This window comes from Solea senegalensis, linkage group LG18 (assembly GCF_019176455.1).
Source record: "Solea senegalensis isolate Sse05_10M linkage group LG18, IFAPA_SoseM_1, whole genome shotgun sequence".
Classification (NCBI taxonomy): Eukaryota; Metazoa; Chordata; class Actinopteri; order Pleuronectiformes; family Soleidae; genus Solea; species Solea senegalensis.
This window is the reverse complement of record NC_058041.1, coordinates 16,112,611-16,134,415: the sequence shown is the minus strand read 5'-3', so window position 1 is coordinate 16,134,415 and position 21,805 is coordinate 16,112,611. Positions and strand designations below refer to the sequence as shown.

The 21,805-nt window shown below is 44.9% G+C and overlaps 1 protein-coding gene across 1 annotated transcript; it reads right to left on the bottom strand.

The window, feature by feature from the left end:
* Window positions 1-725: 725 nt before the first annotated feature.
* Window positions 726-21,270, bottom strand: prr12a (proline rich 12a). Its single transcript, XM_044013426.1, has 15 exons — window positions 20,112-21,270; window positions 17,966-18,123; window positions 17,133-17,294; window positions 12,150-16,885; window positions 10,859-11,086; window positions 10,035-10,728; window positions 9,379-9,884; window positions 9,057-9,173; window positions 8,760-8,893; window positions 6,921-7,396; window positions 6,681-6,800; window positions 5,915-6,012; window positions 4,167-4,298; window positions 3,197-3,292; window positions 726-2,123 (listed from the first exon to the last, which is right to left on the bottom strand). The coding sequence occupies exons 1-15, from the start codon at window positions 20,192-20,194 to the stop codon at window positions 1,989-1,991; spliced, it is 7,875 nt and encodes a 2,624-aa protein (XP_043869361.1). The 5' UTR covers window positions 20,195-21,270; the 3' UTR covers window positions 726-1,988.
* Between the last annotated feature and the right edge of the window lie 535 nt (window positions 21,271-21,805).

Genomic DNA, 21,805 nt, shown 5'->3' with positions numbered 1-21,805 from the left:
AGAAATGTCTAAATAGGCAAACAAATAACATAAATGAAGTTAAAATACAACACAGGTAATGCATTTACAGAGATAAGTGGAGTAAAAACTTACTGTTTTTTACCTCAAAATTAGTTTTTTCCTATATTTTCTTTGAAGTGTGCTACTTGGTGCTTATTCACATGTGGAAAGTGAAGCAGGTGGTTCCTAACCTGCTCCTGATTGGACAAATTGAATATGTTACAACTATCCCCAGTCTCCCCTACTTTATATGAATGTGTTTTAAATGTTCAGTTTTGTACGTCACATGTGTATGAAACTACATTTCAAGGAGGAGACATAGGATGAGATATAATTGTTTTTTTAAAGATATTACAGAGCGAGCGAGGCCCACTTGTTAGGCAGCCATTTGTTGTCAAATAAATATAAATGAGATTTCTAAGAACACAAAACACAGCATTTTCAAGGACCTCGGCTTCTCCCTTTCCAGATTATCCACAGATTTGATTTGGCAGATTGTTTACACCGTTATCAAATGAACAATGAGTAACAGGGATTATGGGTTCCTCAGGGATACCCAAGCCATTGACCTGTTTTTTGCTCGTAAGTGGAGGGTTGCAGGATTCAAACCTGCAACCCTCCACTTACGAGCCCAATTATGCTTAGCATGGGCGGATCAGTCGCTCAATAATGAAAATCATTTGAAAAGGACCTGGTCCCCACACGGACACACACACACACAGTTGTGTTCTTTGCAGATTTTATTTGTTTCTCAAATACAGGAGAGTTAATGTACAGAAGGACAAAGAATTTCATCAAGAACTGTACAATATTTACACGCCTTTTTTTCCTTTTTTCAATGGAAAATTAGATTGTTTTCAAAATAAGTCATAGTATGCACAAAACATCAAAATGATAAAAATGAAATGACTATTTCCTCTTTAAATATTACTTATTTATACTCCTTCTTCCCACATGGGAAATGGATAGTTTACTTCTTTTTCTTTGCACCTGCATGACATGATGATTGAACAGAAAAAAAACAATGACAGTTTCAAATGTATTTTCTTTTTTACCATTCCCTTGTTTTCTTTTCTCTCCATATTTTTCTTCTCGCACTTTTTTTTTGTGTGTGTGTTATTTTACACCCACTGTATTAGATACAATAGTCCTGTGTCAGCGTCTGTTCTTTTGTATAGAGGGGAAGACGATTTGGATATGTGGGTTACTGATTGTACACGGAACCTGTGGAAAATAAAAAGGGGGTTTTAAAATGTTAGGGCAGTAACCCGGCGCTTGTGAGCGTTTTTAAGTTAAAAACCTCCTCATATAAATAATAAAAATGTGTTTATATATTATCACACAGCTAACTGGTGCTGCCCTTCGCGTAGCACAGAGAGAGAGAGAGCGTTCATCTCCACATTTCATGTTTCCATCCGCAGACGGGTCCGTGTTCGCTTATGGCTGCGCTCGTCGCGCGCGGCTTAAAAACAGCATTCTCGCCTTCTTCCGTTCTCTTCAAAAGCCAACAGCTGATGTTAGTCTTTTCAAAAAAATAATTTATGTAAAAACTAAGCAGTAGTAGTTCCTCTGTTGAAACTATTGTCTTTATGACACACGGTTAACATGTTGAACTTGGCATTACGGCTCCTCCTCCTCCTCCCCCACGTTGTGTTTCACCATCAGTGTCTTCTTCAGAGTTTCATCTTGAGCCACATGTGACCCCTGACCCTGTGGGGGGGTCCCCCCCTCCTCTTAAAGTAAGACATTTCTCGAGTCATTGATCAACAATAAGAAAAAGAACAGAGGCAAGTGACTGAGGTCACATGAACAGAGCCACTCATGTTCATTAATAGCCTTGAAAATTCATCCTCAGATATTAGAGATTTGAAGAGGGTTGGGGGCTGTACAGTGGATCCATCTCTTTCTATTTTTGTCATTCTTTTTTTTTTCTCCTCCTCATCCTCTTGCGTCCCTGGAGTCTCTCTGTGTCTGTGTGTGCAGTTGGCTCAGGCTTTGGTGCTGAGCGTGAGCAGCTCGATGAAGGAGCTGAAGAGTGTGTCCAGCCAGCTCTGGTTGGCCATGCACTGCTGCACTACTTCCTCTTGGCCGGGGTCCTCAGCTGCCTGCTCAATGGTGTTAGTCTGAAAGAGCGACACACACACATAGACAAATTGTGATGCTGAGACTCAAACGAGGGTCTGAAGCACAAGAGAAAGAGCAAATATGAGCAGAATGGGGTTCTGCTTTCAAATCTGTGCATTTGTATTTCAAATGAGGTATGACTGTTCAGATTTACCTCATAGTTTTAGACATTATTTAGCATTAAAGGTTGTCAATTTTTGTTTGTGTGCATAAAATAAAATCTATGTGTCCTTAAATCAAGGATCTTGCCTAACATAGGCCACCATCTTAAAGCAGCACGTTTCCACAGCAGGGTCTGACTACGGAAATGATGGGGGGGAACAACTTGGTCCACATAAACCAACGAAGAACAAGGGGACAAAATGGCAGAAAGTGTTTATGTCATTTCTGCTATGTACGGGCCAGCGTAGTTACTAATTCTTACACACTGGACCTCCAATTCACAAGTAAAATCCAACTAGATTGCCTATGAATCTATAGTCTCTTGATGTTTTGCAAAGATAACTTCAAGATATGTATTTAATAGATTGTTCTAAGTCATAATCTGTGTATTGGGGCTGCAACAATTAGTCGAAGAATCAATTATTAATAGATAACTTAACTAATTGTTGACAATTTTGATAGACGATTACCAGGTTTCAATGTTTTTTTAAATGATTTGAACACATTCTGTGAGTTTTCGGCTTCTTGAATAGGAATATTTTTTGATTTCTTTGCCCCATAAAGCAAAGAAATCTTTCAAGTGAATAACTTTGGTTAGTGGACAAAATACTGGACATTTGAGAACATTATTATAATTCAATTATGAAAATAATAGTTAGTAAAAGGAAACTATGGAAGTCAATCAAAAAACAATATTGATCATTACCATAAGAAACTGCTTTATATCCCCAAAAATTAAACCTACTTTTTTCATTTCATCATTTTTACATCACCTTCATGTGCTTTTTTTTCTCGTTATTTTAAAATGTATATAAATTTTGAGTGTCAGCTAACCATTTCATTTTAAACAAATACAGTAAAAAAGCTAAAAGCTGCACTTATTAGTGACAGAACACCCGTGGCTGCTTACCTCTTTCTTGCACTGTAAGAAGGTGTGGTATTTATAGTGATGGAGGGAGTGGTAGAGACTGTAGATCCGATATGACTCAGCCGACAACTTGAGGTCCTGAAAGAAAAGCAGTCACTTTAATTTCAGTTTGACTCTTCCAGCGTCATTATGTAAACCAGTGTGAAAGCCGAAGTCAAGTTTAACTCTACACTTACAAATACTGAAGGCTGTATTAATGTGCATCACATGATCTACACACTCTCTCGATGCTCTCTCGACCATGTGAGGGAGTGGCAGTGCAGTATGTAGTGTTTGCCATGTGCGTTCCCATTTGCATGTCGTTATGCAAACAGACTCGAGACAAACAAACTTCTTCTCTTTGCCATGAACCAAACTTTACTTTAACTGTAAAAACTACATGTTTTGTTGCATTCAGAGGCATTTTCCACTCAACAGTAATAATGATTTGTAGAAATAAAATCAGTTGTGGTCTCTGTCCCTGTAAAAACAGTCTCCATCATGAGCACTAAAAAAAAAAAAAAAAGTTGTCCAAACGTGAATGTCCCCCTTTTAAAAGTGGAGCAGAAATAGAAACTTGCAGCAGGTGTGAGGAGAGAAGCTCAAATCGCTTTCTTCTCATCACACACAAGATTCAGTGTCTATTTACAGTGTAGATATACTGTAGATCAGTGTGAGTGGAACAACTGGAAGGTTAGGGTTCAATCTACAAGACACATTGCTACTGGTGGCCGTGCTGGAAAGTGTATGGGTGTGTCAGATGTGCGATAGAAACTTATATTTATACAGCAGCCGCACTGTATAAATGTTTGTGTGAAAGGAAACACACTTCGAGGGGTGATTAAGACCTAACCATAGTTTGATTTTTTTGGAGCAAAAAAACAACAACTCAAGTTTTACTCGAGATTGAACAGGAAAGGCTGCATTGATTATAAACACACACACACACACACACACACACAGACAAGCCTACCTGTGGCTTAGGCAGGGTCTTCTTGACTCTGTTGAGGGTCTTGCGGTTGTAAGCGTCCCCACTTAGCCGCACCCTCACCACTCCTGAGTCAAGGGGGTCTACAATGATCTGTGGGTACGCATGCAGGACTTCCTGTTGATGAAGAGCCAGAAAAAAAATCAGCAACAGACACAAGGAGACTAGAAACACTGATGTAAAACTGATTTTTAAGCTGTCCATAATTTGCAACGATACAATAAACATGACAAATTATTGGTTGGCTTGTCCCAGATCATCATGACTTAGCTCGCGTACCAGGCCTGGCTGCCTGCCTGCCTGCGGATGCTTGGCGCAGGTATTATCTGCCTCAGAATAATACAGAACTTCACACTACACCAGACACGTGGAAGCAGCAACAGGTCTACAGTGAGTCTCAGCGGCACAGAGTCAACAGCAAAACCTGCTGGCGTGAACATCGGCGCCACTTTCTTTTCAGCAATGACACTTCCACAAAGGGACTGAAGAGTGATGCTAAAGTTGCCCTTTTTCTAATAGACAGGTAAACATGTCATGTGTTATGTATGTGTGTGTGTGTGTGTGTATTGGACGGGCGGGGGTTTCTTCATTGTCCAAAGCAATTAAGTAATGTAGTAAGTAAGATAGCATTTTAATGGTATTACATGGGGGGGACCATTTTCACTGCTGCACCCATGCTAAGAGCTTAGCTGAAGAAGTTACTGTAAGAAACACTTTACCACAGCTAAGTGAAACCGTTAAACCAGTGAAACTTTGAAAAACACCATCCAGCACTTGTTTTACTGTGTGTGTGTGTGTGTGTGTGGGTATCGCTGTGGTCTGACACCAAGCTGTGTAGTCATGTGCTTGTTCAGGTTTTTGGGGGCAGGAGCTGAATGTTGAAGCTATTATTGTTTTAGTTTATTCTACCTAGGGAAATGTTACCCTCTTCCCTCTCCCTGTTAGACATTCTTTTCTCAACGAAACTGAATTTTATATATATATATATAAAAAAAAAACCTCCCTCTCTCGCACCAAAGTCCATAGAAAAAACATCAACATTTTAAGATATAGGATTAGGTCTAAATGGACGGAGTATGTGAAACCCAGACTGAATGCGATATGAAACCATTTACACAGTATGTATGTATATGTATGTATGTATATATATATACATATATATATATATATATACACATATATATATATATATATACACACACATATACATATACACATATATATATATATACATATATACACACATATATATACATATACATATATATACATACATATACATACACACACACATCGCTTTGTTTTGCTTCGTTTTATTGTACCACTCAAAATTCTGGAATAGCAATAAGTATAGTCTCCGCCACAGTCACAGGCTGGTGTTTGAATTGTATGCTGTAATTGAAAGTGTAATATTTGCTATTCCAAATAGACAGAAAATTGCAAACAACCCAGAATGAAAATCTCCAAACGCCACCATTGATCTTTTTGTGTAGACAACCAACATGCTACTTTGGGAAAACGATGATGTCATAATCATACCTATCTCTTGCACTTGTACATCTTTCTTATATATTTTGTCGTTTGAAAACCTTTTCAGAAACGACAAAGGAGATCTGTAGGAGATTTTGTTTCGTTTCCATGGGGATAAGACCTCAAACTAGACTTTTTTTCTTGAGCACAAACGTAGTAAACACTCGACATAAGGTCCAAGCGCCCAGTTCAGGACAGATTACCTGGTGCTGAGAGCTCATGCTGACTCTCCTCTGCAGCCTCCTCTTCTGTTCACTGAGGATGCTGTCAATCTTCCTCATTGGTGGGAGGTACAGCTCATCTGTGGCCAGTCAACAAAAACAGGTTCATTAGACAACACATTCACGCAGCTGCAGAGCATTTTCATAGAGAGCAGCTGTTCTGTGTTCCAGCAAGTGTCCTTTTCACCTGTTCACCTCTCTTTGAACTGGAATTAAAGATTCATTTTGGTATTAAATCAAACTGTTCTCTTAAGGGTGTTTATCAAACCTGCCTAAACTACACACTTGGGCTGCAACAAATTATTATTTACAAGATCAATTAAACTGTTTATTATTTTCTTCATTGATCGAGTAATCGCTAGGTCCATAAAATGGATGAAAATGTTGAAAAATATTGGGTCTCAAACCTCAAAATGGGGTCCACAAACAAAAATTATTCAGTTTTAATGATTTCTTTGTTAATATGATGCAAATAAACCAGATAATATTTACATTTAAGAAGCTGAAAAGCGATTATAAAAATAGTTGACGATTACTTTAGCTATCAAATATTCATTGCAGCCCTACTACACACAGATACTTTTGCAAATAACAACCTTGATACTGATTACAGGGTGCAGATGTTTAGGCTGCAGAAAATATGCCACCACACAGGATATGCTACAGACACAAAGTTCTCACACTGAAGACATAAAGAGAGCTTGAATGAATGAATGAATGTGTTCAGTGCTGAGGAGGCGTCTCTCACCGTCCGTGTCTTCCAGAGCTTGGATCATGTCGGGGTCCAGGGCCGTGCTGACCAGCATCTCCACGTAGCTCCTGAACATCTCCCTCATGGCACGGTTGTTCACTCCTCCCTTCACTGGCACTGAGTGGTTGAAAAAAAGACATCACTGAGAAACATCCTTCTACCTTCATACGTGTGATAGAAACTCTTTGGTGTTGATTTGCAGTAGCAGCATGCAAACAGAAATCTGTGGCAACTCACTTTCATTCTCACTAACTGCCTCGTCCGATGAGTCAGAGTCTGATGAAGAAGGTACTTCCTTCAGCCACTTCTTTCTCTTCTTAGGTGGTGGCTCTGCCTTCACTTTGGCTGGCTTTGACTTGGGTGGGCGCTCAGCCTTTTCTTTCTCCTTCCTCTCCACAGCTTTTCTCTCCTCCTTTGCGGCTCTGCCTCGTTCTACGGTGGCGCGCTTCTCCATTTTCTCCTGCTGCGGCGCCTCTAGCTGTCTCTCCTTCTCATGCTCCCTCTCCTTCTCCTTCTCCTTCTCCTTAGCTTTGGGCACTGCAGCTGGAGCCTCCTTCTTCTCCCTCTGCTCCTTTGTCGTCGTGGTGGTTCCTGTTCTCGTTTTCTCCCTCTGTTCCTTCTGGATTGGCGGAGCAGCTCTCTCCTCTTTCTCCGTGACTCTGGGCGGCACCTGTGCTGCAGGAGGGGAAGCCATTCTGGAGAGGGACTGGCGTCTGTGACACATGAAGGAATCATTTTAGAGATGGACATGTATATATATATATATGTATATATATAAAAAAAAGAAGCCATTTTCAGACATGAATTACAGATAATAAAAGAATTCTCTAGAGTTAGCCGTTCACATCGGTTTTAGTGCGTTTTAATAATCAAAAGCTAGCATCTTAAATGTGAATATTTTCAGGTTTATTTGCTTCAGAAGATCATCATTATTTAACATGTTCTAACATGTTATAGACCAATCATCTAATCAATTAATCAAGAAAATAACCGACAGATTAATCGATTAGTAAAATAATTATTAGTTGCAGCCCTGGTTTCTACCTGCCAACATCTATCAGTTTAGATTATCCTTTCTCCTGCTGTGTTCTCACATGAGCTCACTCAGACAATAACTGGAAATTAGATTTGGGAGCAGGAGGAAGAATCTCAGGGGAATGTCCGGAGCGACTTCAGCAAACATTTGCTTTCACGTTCGACGGCGCAGGTCGTACTTTCAACGTTCACATGTGAAAAGAGGTCTGCTCAGGTCGGCATTACATAAATTTCACCATCCGCACATTTCAACGGTGGTTGGTGTGAGCCGTACGCTGATGATCGCGTCTGCAGTTTGATGTGATATTTTCGCAGTCCAGTCGGTGGCAGGTGAGCTTTGTTTGTGTGAAAAGAGATTACAAAGAAGGCAGTAACTGTGCAGGCTGCAGATTCCCACACATGTACAACTCTGCGCTCAAAGAACACAAGGACATACAAAGAGGGCAACCTCCTTATGAGAAATTACATCAGACGGACAAGGATCCTCATGTCAGAATAACCAAAACTGCGGAAATGTACATCCATGCAGAGAAATGTGACGCTGGAGTTAGTATGACCTGGCTCTAATAGCCCCTCCAGAGAATGTGCTGGGAAAGAATCTCATTGCAGCCATCTACTGTATATTAGCAAAGTAACTGACAACATCACCATTATTTATAGCTAGAGGCTGGAACCTTCATCTGCTGGTTTTTTCAATTGCATCGACACTCAGCAGATCTTCAAAGTAAAGTTAACAAACAGTTAAGCTCTGTGCAGTTTTCTTTTTACTTTAGTTACCATTACTTGAAAAAAGGTATTTTCCATAACTAGTAATAACCACCCTCCCTCCATCTTGGCCCCAATGACGGTGTCTCCATATTATTTTTCAGTGTGTTTGGACTTCGCCCCATCAACCCAAGCCTCCCCTCCTGCTTCTGTGAGCTCCACTCCCTGCCTTGACTGTAAGACGGGCCTCAGGGCAAGGTGATTTATCCCATTCTAAATCTAGCCAGGCTTAATTTAATATGAATGAGATTTTTTCCATATGGTAAATAGTGGTACCTGAGAGCAGGGGTGGCTCTGCGCCAAGGTCTCCGAGAGCAGACTCTGACATAGTCCTTCTTATTCACATTTTCCAAAAACTTGACATAGATCCGCTGGTATCGTCTCTTAGCATCTCCAAAGTAGCCAAGATACTGAGAGAGGGGGAGAGAGGGAGGGAGAGAGAGAGAGAGAGACACACATATTCATAGAAGTGTAATTATTGTGACATGGAATCTATGTGTGTGTACATTTCAGCATATTACACAGCATAAGTGCTGTGATATAGCAGGGACTGTGAAAAGGGGGTGAACTCACGTTGCTCGTAGCACAGAACTGTCTTTGTCCGTCTTTGATCTCTGGGCTGAACTTCTGCAGCAGGGCTTTTTGTACCCGCCAGATGGGTGGAGGCTCACGGCCCGTCTGCAGTGCCAGCTGAGGCAAAAACACAGGACACACGAGCAAGATGAAACTGCTTCTGTTAGCATGACTAACAGATCCAGAAGCATCTGTACATTTGAGTTATTAAAATAATGTGACATTTATTGACGGTTTAGTTTGCTGACTATACACCAAAAATAAAAATAAAAATGTGGCCCAAATAGAGCAGTTTATTAATATCTCACAAATACAAACACACCTTGAGGGTTCGTATGTCTTCCACTCGCACCACAAACTCGTCTCTTTCTCTGAAAATGCCCTCCCCTCCACTCTCGCTCTCATCCTCTTCACTCTCTCCAACAATGGCAGCGTCCTCTTGCTTCTGGGCAAGGTGCAAGGAGGTGATTTTAGGAGGCGGGGGCTCCTCGGGTGAGGCGGGGGACTCTGGAGATGGGATGGGAGACTCCCTCTGTGTTGCAGGTGGGGGAGGAGTGGAAGCTGGGGGTGGAGGAGTTGCAGGCTCAGGGAGATTAACAGGTGCAGGAGGTGGAGGAGGAGGTGGTGGTGGTGGTGGTGATGATGAGGATGTGGGAGTAACCGGGCTTGGAGACTGGGAATTCTCTTGTTCTTCCTTTGGAGGTAAGGGTGAGGGGAGGGAGAGTGGAGGGAGGGGGGAGTGAGAAGTAGAGCAGGAGGATGTGGGAGAACGAGGGGCAGAGGGTGGTTCGGGTGTTGCTGGTGCTGGAGGGTTTTCGGGAGAAGGTGCTGGAAGGAGAGAAGAGGACATTCAAGGTTAAGGTTAACCTCAATAGATCATTTTATACAAGAAATGAGTCACAGCATTTTTTAAATATTCAATTAAATGCGCAACACGACTATTAATCCACTGGATAGACAGATAAAAAGTAGCATTACCATCCAGCTTAGGTGCACATAAGGTTTCCAGCTGTGGTTCTCTCTCCTCTGTTATATCATTCTCTTCTTCCCCTCCCGTGCTTCTTTCCTCCTCATTGTCCTCCTCTTTGCTCTCCTCCATGTCTCCACCTTCAGGCTGGAGAATATCAGGTTCATTGGACTGGGGCTGAGTGTGGGGAGTGTGCATGGTTGGCTGTGGGCTGAGCGTGGGAGGCTGCAGAGTCGGAGTGAGAGGAGCTTGGGTGGGCTGAGGCTGAGGCTGGGGAGATGGAGGAGGGAGTGGGGTCTGGATGTTGGAGGTTAGCTGTGGAGTGTCATATAGTGCAGATATGGCTGAGGAGATGCTCTTCTGGAGGTCCTGGTTCTTCCCAACGGAGTCCTCCTCGTCAGAGGAGAACGATGGCAACGTCTCCAGGTTCCTCTTCAGCTCGTCTTCCAAGCGCTTGGGGCTGGGGCAGTTGCCCAAGGCCAGGCCACCATTCCCTTCACTGTCCCCAAATGGAGGCGGTGGGGGTGGGGGAGGTGGTGCGGGAGACAGTGGGCGCAAACCCACCGATTTACAAGGTGAGGTTTCGCCATTGTCAGGTTCCATTCCCGGTGAGATGTCCAAGCCTGGTGGTCTCTTCCCCGTCTTCAAGAAGTCCAAGAATGAAGCCACGAAGCCAGCCTTGGACTCAGAGTCCTTCTCATCGCCCTGGAAAGAAATATAAGAGAAACTTACAGTCAGCTCACAAGCCACAGATTTACACCAATGACCATAAATTAAATCAGATGAATTCAACCATATCTTAATCTTAACAAAAAAGAAATTCCATGGCCTTTACCCGTTCCTCCAGCCTCTCGTCGTCCACTCCTTCACTCATCATGTGGCTTTTCTGCTTGTTCTTGTCCTGACTTCTGGTGCTTTCAGTGCTGCATGGGGGTCCGGGACTTAGACCAAGTGATGGAGCAGAGCCTACTGAGCCGTCTGACAGAGCGGGGTCCGTACCAGACAAAGAGTCTGTCCTCAGCAAGGCATCAGAGGAGGACAGGGTGCCAATTGGTAATTTAATCTAATGGAAAATGGAGAAAACAGGATTATGGTTAGTAATTGACTACATGAGGATTAGAAATTCATTCATTAAATTCAACTTTTTCTGAAAGTTTTCAGAAAGTGAGTTTTGGCAGTTTGGCAATAGGAATTTTTGTTATGTTGTAAGTTCACAATATATTGTGAACAGCTATTGTTTACTTCAGTGTTTGAAATCTGCTCAGATTTACCTGACAAACAAGGCAACAGCAAACTTTGGTGTGTGAGAGTAAGTGGTTTACACATATCTGTATCCGGTTGGAAAATGCCGTCTGCAGTGTATTCTTAAATTATCATAGACAAGCATACTTAAATTTAATAAGGTGAGCCTTTTGTTGCTAAAGTCTTTTTTAGTGAGCGTGGGCATCAAGGTCAGGCTGTATCACGTTGCTGGGGGGCACGTGTAATCAGCAGTGATTCTCCAAATCACTGGTTAGATTTCAATTGTCTACATGGTGTCATGAGGGATCCATTATTTGTTTGCAATGTAATTAGGCCTTATTGTCAAATTGAAATAATATATTAACAATATGAATGGAACAATAACCAGACATGCTTAAATCTATGTTTTTCCACCACCAAATAAGGTCCAATGCCTGATGCTACAAACACGCCAATAGTGCTAGTTATCACTTTAGAGCGAAGTGAATTTTGAGGAAGGTCGATGCCCAAATAAGCAGTTGCCATGGCTATTATTAGTTGGCCGCAGCTTTGGGTTAGCAGGAGGAGGTTACGTGTAGTCGTGCTACAATAGCTACAACCACACTTTACAACCCCTCTGGCACACCTGCAGGACATCACACTGGGGGCAAGGTTAAATCCTCAATTCCACAATTCTTGACCTTTGCGTTCAAAGGTCAAGATTGTGACATTCATCATACAATAACACAAAACTGACCTATCCTTTTAAGAACAGGGCTCATCTGTTATTCACTTTAACCGTAATACTGTATGTGTGCAGAGTAAATACATTATCATCACATCTGTGTTTGAATGACATTAAATTCAAATATTTCTGCGCCTTCTCTGGACAGAAAGCCACTGACCTTCAGAGGTGGAATGGGCTCGTGTTGCTGCTGTTGGGGCTGGTGATGGAGCTGCTGCGGCTGCTGCTGCTGATGTAGGTGATGGTGGTGCATTTGATCCTGTTCCTTCCCACTCATCTCCATATACATATCCTCCCTCCTTCCTCCTCTACCTCGGCTCCCACGACCCCTGCCTCTACCTCGTCCCTCCACAGTGAATCCTCCTCCTACTGCTGCTGCTGTTCCCCCCATCTCCCCCATCATTCCTCTTGGAGTGTATGGCTCGGGCATTGGGCGGATGCGAGGCCGGCCTCTTGGTCTAGGTGGGCCATCTCTCTTGGGTCTAGTGGGCTTTCTGCCCCTCTTCTTTGGTCCATCCTGTGGCAGAAGAGAGTGTGAACCCATAGATGTGTAGCCTGAGGAGTGGTAGAAGTCAATGTCACCCATTAAAGGGCTGAGAGAACCACTTCCTCCTCCTTTTCTGCAGCTGGACACCAAGTCTGGCAACAAATCTGGGAGCCTTCGGCTGTTCAAACGGATGTCAGCTGGCTGGTCAGCTTTATCTTCATCATCTTCAAACTCATACTCTTGAGCATAACTTTTCTTAGGCAGTGTGTTCGGGTCCCGCCGCTCTTTTAACAGATGGAAAGAGCTAGACTTGAGAAGCTTCTTGGGACGAGATGAACAGAAAATGGGAGACTGGAGGCCTCCAGGACCAGTTCCTGTGTTGGCTCCTCCAGGCCCAGCAGACATTTTACCTCCAGAGTTGTTGGGACCACCAGTATTGGAGCCCATACCCATAGCTGGGCCCTGGGACTGTATCAGTCCTAGCTGTTCAGTGTTGACAGTGGAAGGGAGCTCATGGGTTTTAAGAGAGTCTAGATCCAGAGTCATGGTGTTGTTGCTAGGTTCCTCAAGGCCATGACAGTATGGTTCATAACCCTGATCGCCACCATGGTGACCCATCATGTCATAGCTACCTCCACCACTTCCCCCTGCTCCACCTGCACTCTGTCCAGCTTTCATGGAATCCATTCCCTCTTGTCCAGCATGGCTTTCATTCATCTCCCCCTGCCCTGGTCCTGCACCTCCAGCACAGCTGGACTTGTAGTCCTCAGCACAAAACATATCTTCCATTCCAGGGAAAAAGGAGCGGTCCTCATCCTGGAGGAGGGAATCTGGAAAGCAGATAGAAGTCAGGGGTACAAAGCGATTACTTTGTTGATTCTGGTCTGCTTTCTCCACTGGATTGACCGTGTCAAACTGGTGTTGATCTGAACGCTGCTGGTCCAGTTGGCTCTGCTGAGGGGTGAGCTGGGATGAGAGTGGTGGCTGTGGGTCAGGCTGTGACTGGGAGTGAGCTGAGGCAGATGGTGGAGGTATGTGGTGGGGGAGTGGGGGCTGCTGAGGGTGGGGTTGGGAGTGAGGGTGGTGAGAGTGGGTTTGTTGGTGTTGCTGTTGCTGCCTCTGTGGGTGATGCTGCGTGAGGTGATGCATGTGGGATGGAGTAGATAAGCTCATGTCAGGCTCAGAGAGGAAGGAGTGGAGCTCAGACGCTGAGTGTTGCTGTGAGTGGTGGGTTTGCTGTGGCTGATGGTGGGATGGGTGCTGTTCCTGCTGTTGCTGCCTGTGGCGCTCACTGCCAGCTCCACTCCTTCCTCCACTGCTTGCCCCACCACGTCTGTCCTCGGCAACAGCCACGTCTGCGCTCGTCGTCTGAGAAAGCGTACGCTCCAACATGTCTAAGGAGGAGACCACTGTGCTTTGCTTTACCTGGCTCTGCTCATGCTGATGAGGAGGGGGTCCATGGTTGTAGTGAGCTGCAGCCACTTCCAAAGCCTGGGACTGGAGTTGAAGCTGGAGCTGGGTGGTTTGGGACTGAGACTGTGCCTGATGTTTACTTGAACCAAGTCTACCACCAGCATTTTCCATTGCGGCTTGCTGTTGACTAATAGAGTGCTGTTGTTGGGCATGAGAGTCCATTTTGTGGTGCTGCTGATGCTGTGGGTGGGAGTCCATTTTGGGGTGCTGTTGGTGTGGTTGGTGGGAGTCCATCTTATGGTGTTGTTGGTGTTGCCGATGGGAGTCCATTTTGTGATGCTGCTGATGGGGATCCAGTTTGTTGCGGGTGGTGTGGGACAGCACTGACTGGAGAAGGTGTGGTGGCTGACGATCAGTGGGAGAGTCCATGAGGGAAGCAGTAGCTTGGGATTGGGAATGCTGTTGTTGGACTTCTGGTGTTTTCCGAGGATATGGGATTTCTGCACGCTCCTGTGGCTTCTTTTGAAGATCCATTTGTGTGTGTGGTGGGATCTGTGAGTGAGAAGACACATGCTGACTGTGTGATGAGTGTTGCGGGGCAAGGGAGTGTTGAGTGTATGGGTCACCCCGCCCATAGTGGACTACCGAGCCTAGGCCGTCATGGTGATGGAGGTGTGAGTGCACTTGCTCAGCGCTGCCTCTCCCTCCACTGCCCCTGTTGCTTCCGACAGACCTTTCGCTCCTCTGCTGTTGTTGTTGTTGTTGCTGTTGTTGTTGTTGCTGTTGTTGTTGATGGTGGTGTTGTTGTTGTTGTTGTTGTTGATGCTGCTGCTGTTGTTGCTGTTGTTGTTTCTTCAGTGACATCTCCAGCTGGTTCTCCAGCCCTGAGATGGACCCTCCTGAACCTGCATTTCCTACTCCAGCTGTGGATGTAGCACTGTGGGTACGTATGACACTCTGGGGATGGTATCTCTCCTCCGAGGTCTTACCCATGTCATAGCTCAGCCCTTTGCCAGAATCAGATGTTGGCGGCACTGACTGAGGCTGAGGCTGTGTTTGTTGTGATGCCTGTTGGGGTGGCTGTTGAGAGTGGTGATGAGTGGCTTGGGGAGCAGGACTTGCTTGGGCTTGCAGCAAGTGCTGGATCAGGAACTCATCGTCATCATCTACTTCCTCTTGGGATCTCTGAGAGCCCACTCCTAGCATGGACGTGTCTGCCTTCGTTTTGGAAGCAGTAGAGTGATAGGGCTGAGGTTGGGAAGTGGGGCCTCTAGTGTCAGGGTAGCCCTGTGGGGAGGCTAGAAAGGTGGGGGAGAGAACTGAGGGAATGTATTTATTTGAGCCTGCCCCTCCTGGAGATTGCGTGGGGCAGGTGGGCACTGGCGAGTGTAATCCTGGACGGATGATGCCAGAGTTGCCTGATGGAGAGGGACTAGAGTCTGGAATATGATAAGACCCTCCACTGTTACCCCCTCCGCCTCGCTCATTTGTCATACTATTTCCTGCTCCTCCTCCCGAGCCAGAGTTACCACTTCCTGTGCCGGTGCTGCTTCCTCCCCCAGATGCTCCACTACCTGATGAACCACTTGATCTTAAAAGGGCAGGAGAGTGACCTGGGGCTCCATAACCTAGTGATGGGCTTCCAGCTCCACCAAGAGATGATGGAAGAGATCCATAAGCAGAGTCAGGTCCATAAATATCAGTGGAATATGACTGGCTTCGTCCACCTAAACTCCCATATCCTTTTCCAGCAGCACCTGAGCTCAAGTCTTGGGCTTGTGGTGAACTGAAGCCTCCATATGACTGAGCCAGGTGAGAGGGAGGGGGTTGATTAGGGGAATATGACTGTGTCTGTTGTTGGGGTGGGGTCTGACCAGTAAGAGCAGAAGTTGGCGTCTTCACTGGGGGCACAGGAGAACCATAGCCTGAGAGGCAGGACTTAGGCAGAGACTGGGATGCTGAGGAGGAAGTGGCAGGGGGCTGCTGCTGCTGCTGCTGAGGGGCTGGGGGAGGTGGAGCTGGCTGAGGAGGGGGCTGCTGCCTCGAGGGGGCTGCACTGGAGCTGGAGGTGGGGATGGAATTGGAAGGATGAGCACCAGAAGTGGCAGAAGAAGAGGAGGAAGAAGAGGAGGTAGAGGAAGCAGAAGGGGGCGTGTGAGGAGTTCTTGAGGATGAAGCTGAACTGGCAGAAGAATAGCCACTGCTAGAGCTGCTTTTGGTACCTTTTCCAGCTGATGATGAGGACGAGGAGGAAGAGGATGAAGAATAGGGAGGCTGGATGATTGGCCGATACTGTTCAGTGCGAGAAGTGGTCTTATGGTCAGATGAGGGGCTCTGGTCACCCAATGGGCTGCAAGAAAGGCCAGCTTGTCTATGATGGGTGGCTATCTGCTGGTACCCTGCACCGCCACAGCTGAGGTAGTGCTGAAGGGAGTGGGCAGCAGAGGATGAGAGCTGTGACTGAGCTGGTGTGGGCCGCTGATAATGCTTGATAACACTGTCCTGTCGGGGCACAGCTCGTTCCTGAGCCGAATTAGACTGGGACTGGGACTGAGCCTGGGGCTGGGCTGAGGAAAAAACTGATGCATTGTACAGCTGGGAGGATTGATCCTGGAGTTGTGATGACAGCAGGTTGAACTGGTGGGACTGAAGGTGCCTGGCAGACGATGCCTGGGCCGACGTGGCACCAGTGGGGTCCTGGCTGCCCCTATAAGCAGCTGCAGCAGCACCCTGTGAGGACAGGAGTCTATCAAAACCCAGGCTAGACTGAGACGGAGCCTTGATGTGTAGGAGGGGGTCATGTGGGGAGAGTAGGCCATTGGATGTGGGACTAAATGTGGGCGTGTCCTGGAGGGAAAGGGAGGCGGCAGGGAAAGAACGGCTAGAGAAGGATGCTGGATGCTGATAGGCTGAGAGAGCTGAGGAGGAGGGGAATGAGCCGGAGCCAGGAAGGGCTCCAGAGATGAATAGTTCAGGAGGAGCAGGTGTGTGCATCGCTGTTAGGAAAAGGAAGACATATTGCAAGATTACTGAGAATCCAACAAGTTATTATTTCAATCAAAAACAATTAAGTATTCATGAATAAGTGTATCAACAAGTAGGGTAAAATGCTTCAAACTTGTACAGAAATGCAAAGACAGTGAATGATGATGCAGCCAAGGTTTACAAGGTTTTTAAATGTCATGTTGACTGTGAGGCCTGTTTGAATGTCAACACAATAGGGAAGAAGCATCTCAGCCCCACCTGTCTGCCAGGAAGGTGTGCGGAACTGGGAAAGAAGGGAGGAGGCAGAGGGTGGAGGCTGGGGACCCCGGGACTCCAGGGCTGAGATCAGATTCATGACAGAGGCATCCGGAGCAGATGGACTGGCATGGTGTAGGCCAGTGTCAAAGAGCCCCGACAGACCTTTAGAAGGACAAACAAAATAATGAAAATGGATTAACAAAGTAAATACTGACCACTAGTACACTTGTTCAAATTAAATCTCAAACAGAGGGCAGAAACTTTGAATAGATTTTATTTTGTCCAAAATGTGTATTTGGCATATTTTCTGCAGCCAAATTCTGATTCTGATATGAGTATTATAAATGGCAACAATACAAACTCAGCAGTGACAAGTGTGTGACTCTCTGTACTGATCAGATACCACGTCTTTGAGCTATATTAGTTTGACCCAGATGGAAAAAAAGTAATTTTCTCTTCCCAGAAATCAATTCATCATTACTGCTCCATACATGGTTAATAGCATAGAAGCGCTAAAATGTGTTATATCGGTGAGTTTTTATGTACTTTATTGAGTCAAATTACTATTAGTATTGCCATAGTATTAAAAAGTTCACCATTGGAAATGGTCATTGGGATGACAAAATGGTACTTAAACATCTCTAATCCAGCAGATTCTGAATACAGATTTGGTGCATGATAGTGCATGAACGAATGTTGCGACTAAAACTCAATTATTCTATAATGTGTTCATCTTTCAATGACACTCAAGCAGGGGCTGAATAGAGACACACAATGATTCATTGCTAGGGCCCCTTATGGTGATGACATGGAAGGTATGACATTTATCTCACCCAAACTCCTTCCAGCTGCTCCCCAAGCCCCGCCTTGGCCAGAGCTCCCTGGGTGGTGATTGGAGGCATAGCCCTGCAGAGGGTGTGGGGTGGCGTAGGCTTGTCGGTGGAGGAGCTCAGACTCCGGGTGGGATGATCTGGAACTCCCATATACAAGACTGAGGAAAGGGGAAAATTGGGGTTTAAGTGTCATTAATTGTACATTTACATTCATCTCAACTATTTCAAAAATGTGACCAATGAGAAGAGACTCAGGTCTCACGTGTATACTACTACTTCTAATAACAATAATAATAACACTAATAATGATAATGAAAAATAATTCCTTCAGTTCCAATAGGGTCCATCCGCACCTTGTGCACTCGGATTACAATAGCTATTCATTTGCTTGGTCACTTAACAGTTACTTATATGTGAAAATCCCAGACGTCTCATTTGAACCTGAAGTTTGGGAAGCTAATGTTTCTTTGAAATAGTAAAGTGAAAACAATTGTTCATTCATAATCATTAGTCTCATTACAGTAGCCTACATGCAATTAAAATCCCAGATGAGCCTAATTAATCCTTGAAATTTAGATGCCAGATGATAAATATGTAATAACATTCAAGTGAAGTAATTCTTATTCTAATTGTAAGTGTATTATAATGTATGCAAATCTATCAAAGCAAAGATGTATGCAACAATAATGGGATACATGGCTTGCAATTGCAAAGCGTTGCATAGGCTACAGATGTAAGTTAAATAAGCGCATAATCTCAATGCTAAAGATGAGCCTGCAACTCTAAAAGAACAAAACGCATGACTGGCTATTAAAAGGTAACATGCTAGCATTTGTGCTACTGCTGTTACCGCCGCCTAGCATAAAAGTACAGCAGCTATGAGATAACAGCAAACACCAGGCCTGAACTGCGAGGCCAGTGTTTTAATTTAAAATACATTTTATGAGCGTAATGTGCACATTTGGGCTACGTGGAAAACACATATTTGTCTATTTATAACAATGCAACCACACATTCTTATTGTGCGGCGAACAGCTGGACAGTAGGAGGCGACGCTAGTGTATGCTAAGTTGAGTAGCATGCAAACACCAGCAATTAACCAGGTTTGTTTAGCTAAATATCACTTCCGACGGGGGCATTGTGACTTTCATACAGGGTCTGGCATCGAACAGTGGGTCAAAACATGTATGAACATGACATATGCGCAGCTAAAAAGACAATGGTGCCTGCGTGCACAGGCCTCTAGTGACTCCCAGGCAACATAACGCTAGCTTTCAGGCTAACGCAGAGCTAAAACACAGAGCTAATCTTACACAGTCCAGACAACCTCCCACTATTTCCATAACCCCGTGAATTCACCGTGGTACAGTCGTTATTATCCCCATGGTTTATTTTTTTGGACAAATTACAAATCGTGCGTTTCGTTTCGTGAATTTATGAATATGGTGCTGTTCAATTATGCAAATGAACATAAACCACGCAAATGCAATGATCCACATCACGATTTGGGCAAAATGCATTACAAACACATGTGTGGTGAGAGGAGGGCATTGGAGCCACTTAATGAGTGCACTTTCTTCCTTCCTTTACAATCTAACATTTTTTATGTGGTTCTCTGTGCTTAATGAGGATCACTTCTTGTTGTTGATGTCTGTCAGCGGGGCTCTGCTACTGCTGCTGTGTCTGCACTCTTCACAGCTCTCATCAATCCACTGGATCTATCTATCAGGCTCTGGATCCAGGCCTTGCTGCACACAGGGAACAATAATTCCTATGGATGCTCCAGACATACCCCCACCCCACCGCCTTCCTCCTCCTCCTCCTCCTGCTCCTCTTCCTCCACCCTACCAGGTCTACCTAAAACCCACGTCTGTCAATCACACTCAATTCATACCCACCAACCTCTCCTTCCACCACCCCGCCCACCCCCACGACACGCACACTGCTCCAATTCCTGTTTATAATCTTATTACTATGCAACTGTTTGGATGTCAATGCACTACACACATTATGGCGAGCCATGGCTCTTTTATCCATGAAGCCAGTGGCAATCATTTGTTTACATGGGTCACGCACGCACACACACACACAGTGTCCTGCACAGAAAATGTGATGTATCTGCACATTGTCTGAATCCATCGCATACCTTGCTTTTGCCGACCTCTCGTAACTCCATCCTGCTCCTGCGCCCAAATCACCAAACCCTGTTCCCGGGTAATTCCTATCCATTGATGGCTCGTTACAATGCGTACGATGAGGACGAAAGCAACGAGAACGTCGCAAAGCAGATCACGGAAAATATATGTATAAAAAATCCAGTATTCCCCCTTTTCTCGGTTTCAGGCTATTTTTCCCGGTTTCATAAGCAAGTCCTCAGGAGTGGAAAACAGCATATTGAAAGAGAAATGGAGGAGAGGAGGAGAAAGCTGGATGAAAAAAAGAGGGGGGTCTACGGGGTTATAATCCAACCACCTCCAAAAAAAGCAAGCCTTTCTCCTTTTCCTACGCCTTTCGCGTTTATCATTTCCATGCGTGGATATTTAGTCCAGAATCAGTCACGCTCATGATGGAGATGCGGCGGATTTGGCCGCTGATGGACGAATTGCTGATAAACATTTGATTTGAATGCGTCCTTTTCACCGTCTCTCCTCCCCTTTCTTTAGGCTAGTTGTTGCTACGCTGCTAACACCAAAAAGGCTCGCATTCGACAGGCCACGTTGGACGCAACCGTTGCCCACAGACGAGCCACGAAATCCCCACAATTCTCAAATCGCTCTTCTTCCGTGCATGTAAATGGTTGCCACCGCCGTGGAGCAGAACTGTGTGTGCTAGCAGCAGATGCTAGCTGTCAGTAACGACGCATCAAAATAAAACAGCGCTGCTTTTCTTCTCCCAAATGCTCGCTCCGCGAATTTCGGCTCCCTTTGGCCATTCGAGTAAAAGCGACGAGCAGCGTGTCCTCGCCGAGGAGAATGGAAAAGAATTTAAAAAAACATACCAAGCGAAACGAGGAAGTGTAAAGAAAGCAGGCCGCGCGTTTTAATATTTTTTACTCATTTTCCTCCGGAGACGCCATTTTTGAAGGCGGCTGGCCGCTGTCCGTCCTCCCTCTCCCCCTCTCTGTCTCACCGCTGAGACTCATTCAGTGTCTGGGGTGACCTCCATTCACCGGTGCTCAGTCTGCCAGCCAGTCATGCATGCTTTTCCACATTTCAGGCGTATTGTAAGGCTAATTATCTCTACGTAGACTAGTTTTGATGCGTACACACAGAGAGTGAGATACACACATAGAACATAGTGTGAGGTTTGTTCTGGCCGCTGCGATTGGCTGAGACGGTTTCGAGTGCATAATGTTTGCAGTAATAACCGTGCAGTCACACACACACACAGGCCCTCCGCAGCCACTTTCACTCACTCACGTCCTAATTGTGCAGCACATCTCCGACACACTAGCATTTCTTGCCTCCAAACACACTCTTAAATAATAATAATAAGATTAAAAACAACAAAAAGAAGAGAAAATACGAAATCTGCTCATTTTAATCTTGTTTTGCTAATGCTTGCAGAGAACCCAAAATACCCGCAGTTTTTAAAGTTATTTCTCACCCAGAAATCTTACAATGTTTATGCCAATCAACATTTACATGTAATGCTTTCGCCAGCAGATGGCAGTATGAACTTTTGGGTCACAATGAAAGAGGGGGATCTTTGCTCTTTGTTGTTTATAGTCTTGTGTACGCGCTGTGTTCTGATTATTCTTCTAGATAGAGCATGTCCTATAGTCTAAATATTTTTTTCATATTATTCCCTGTATAGCTGTTGAGTATGTTCTTACTTTGT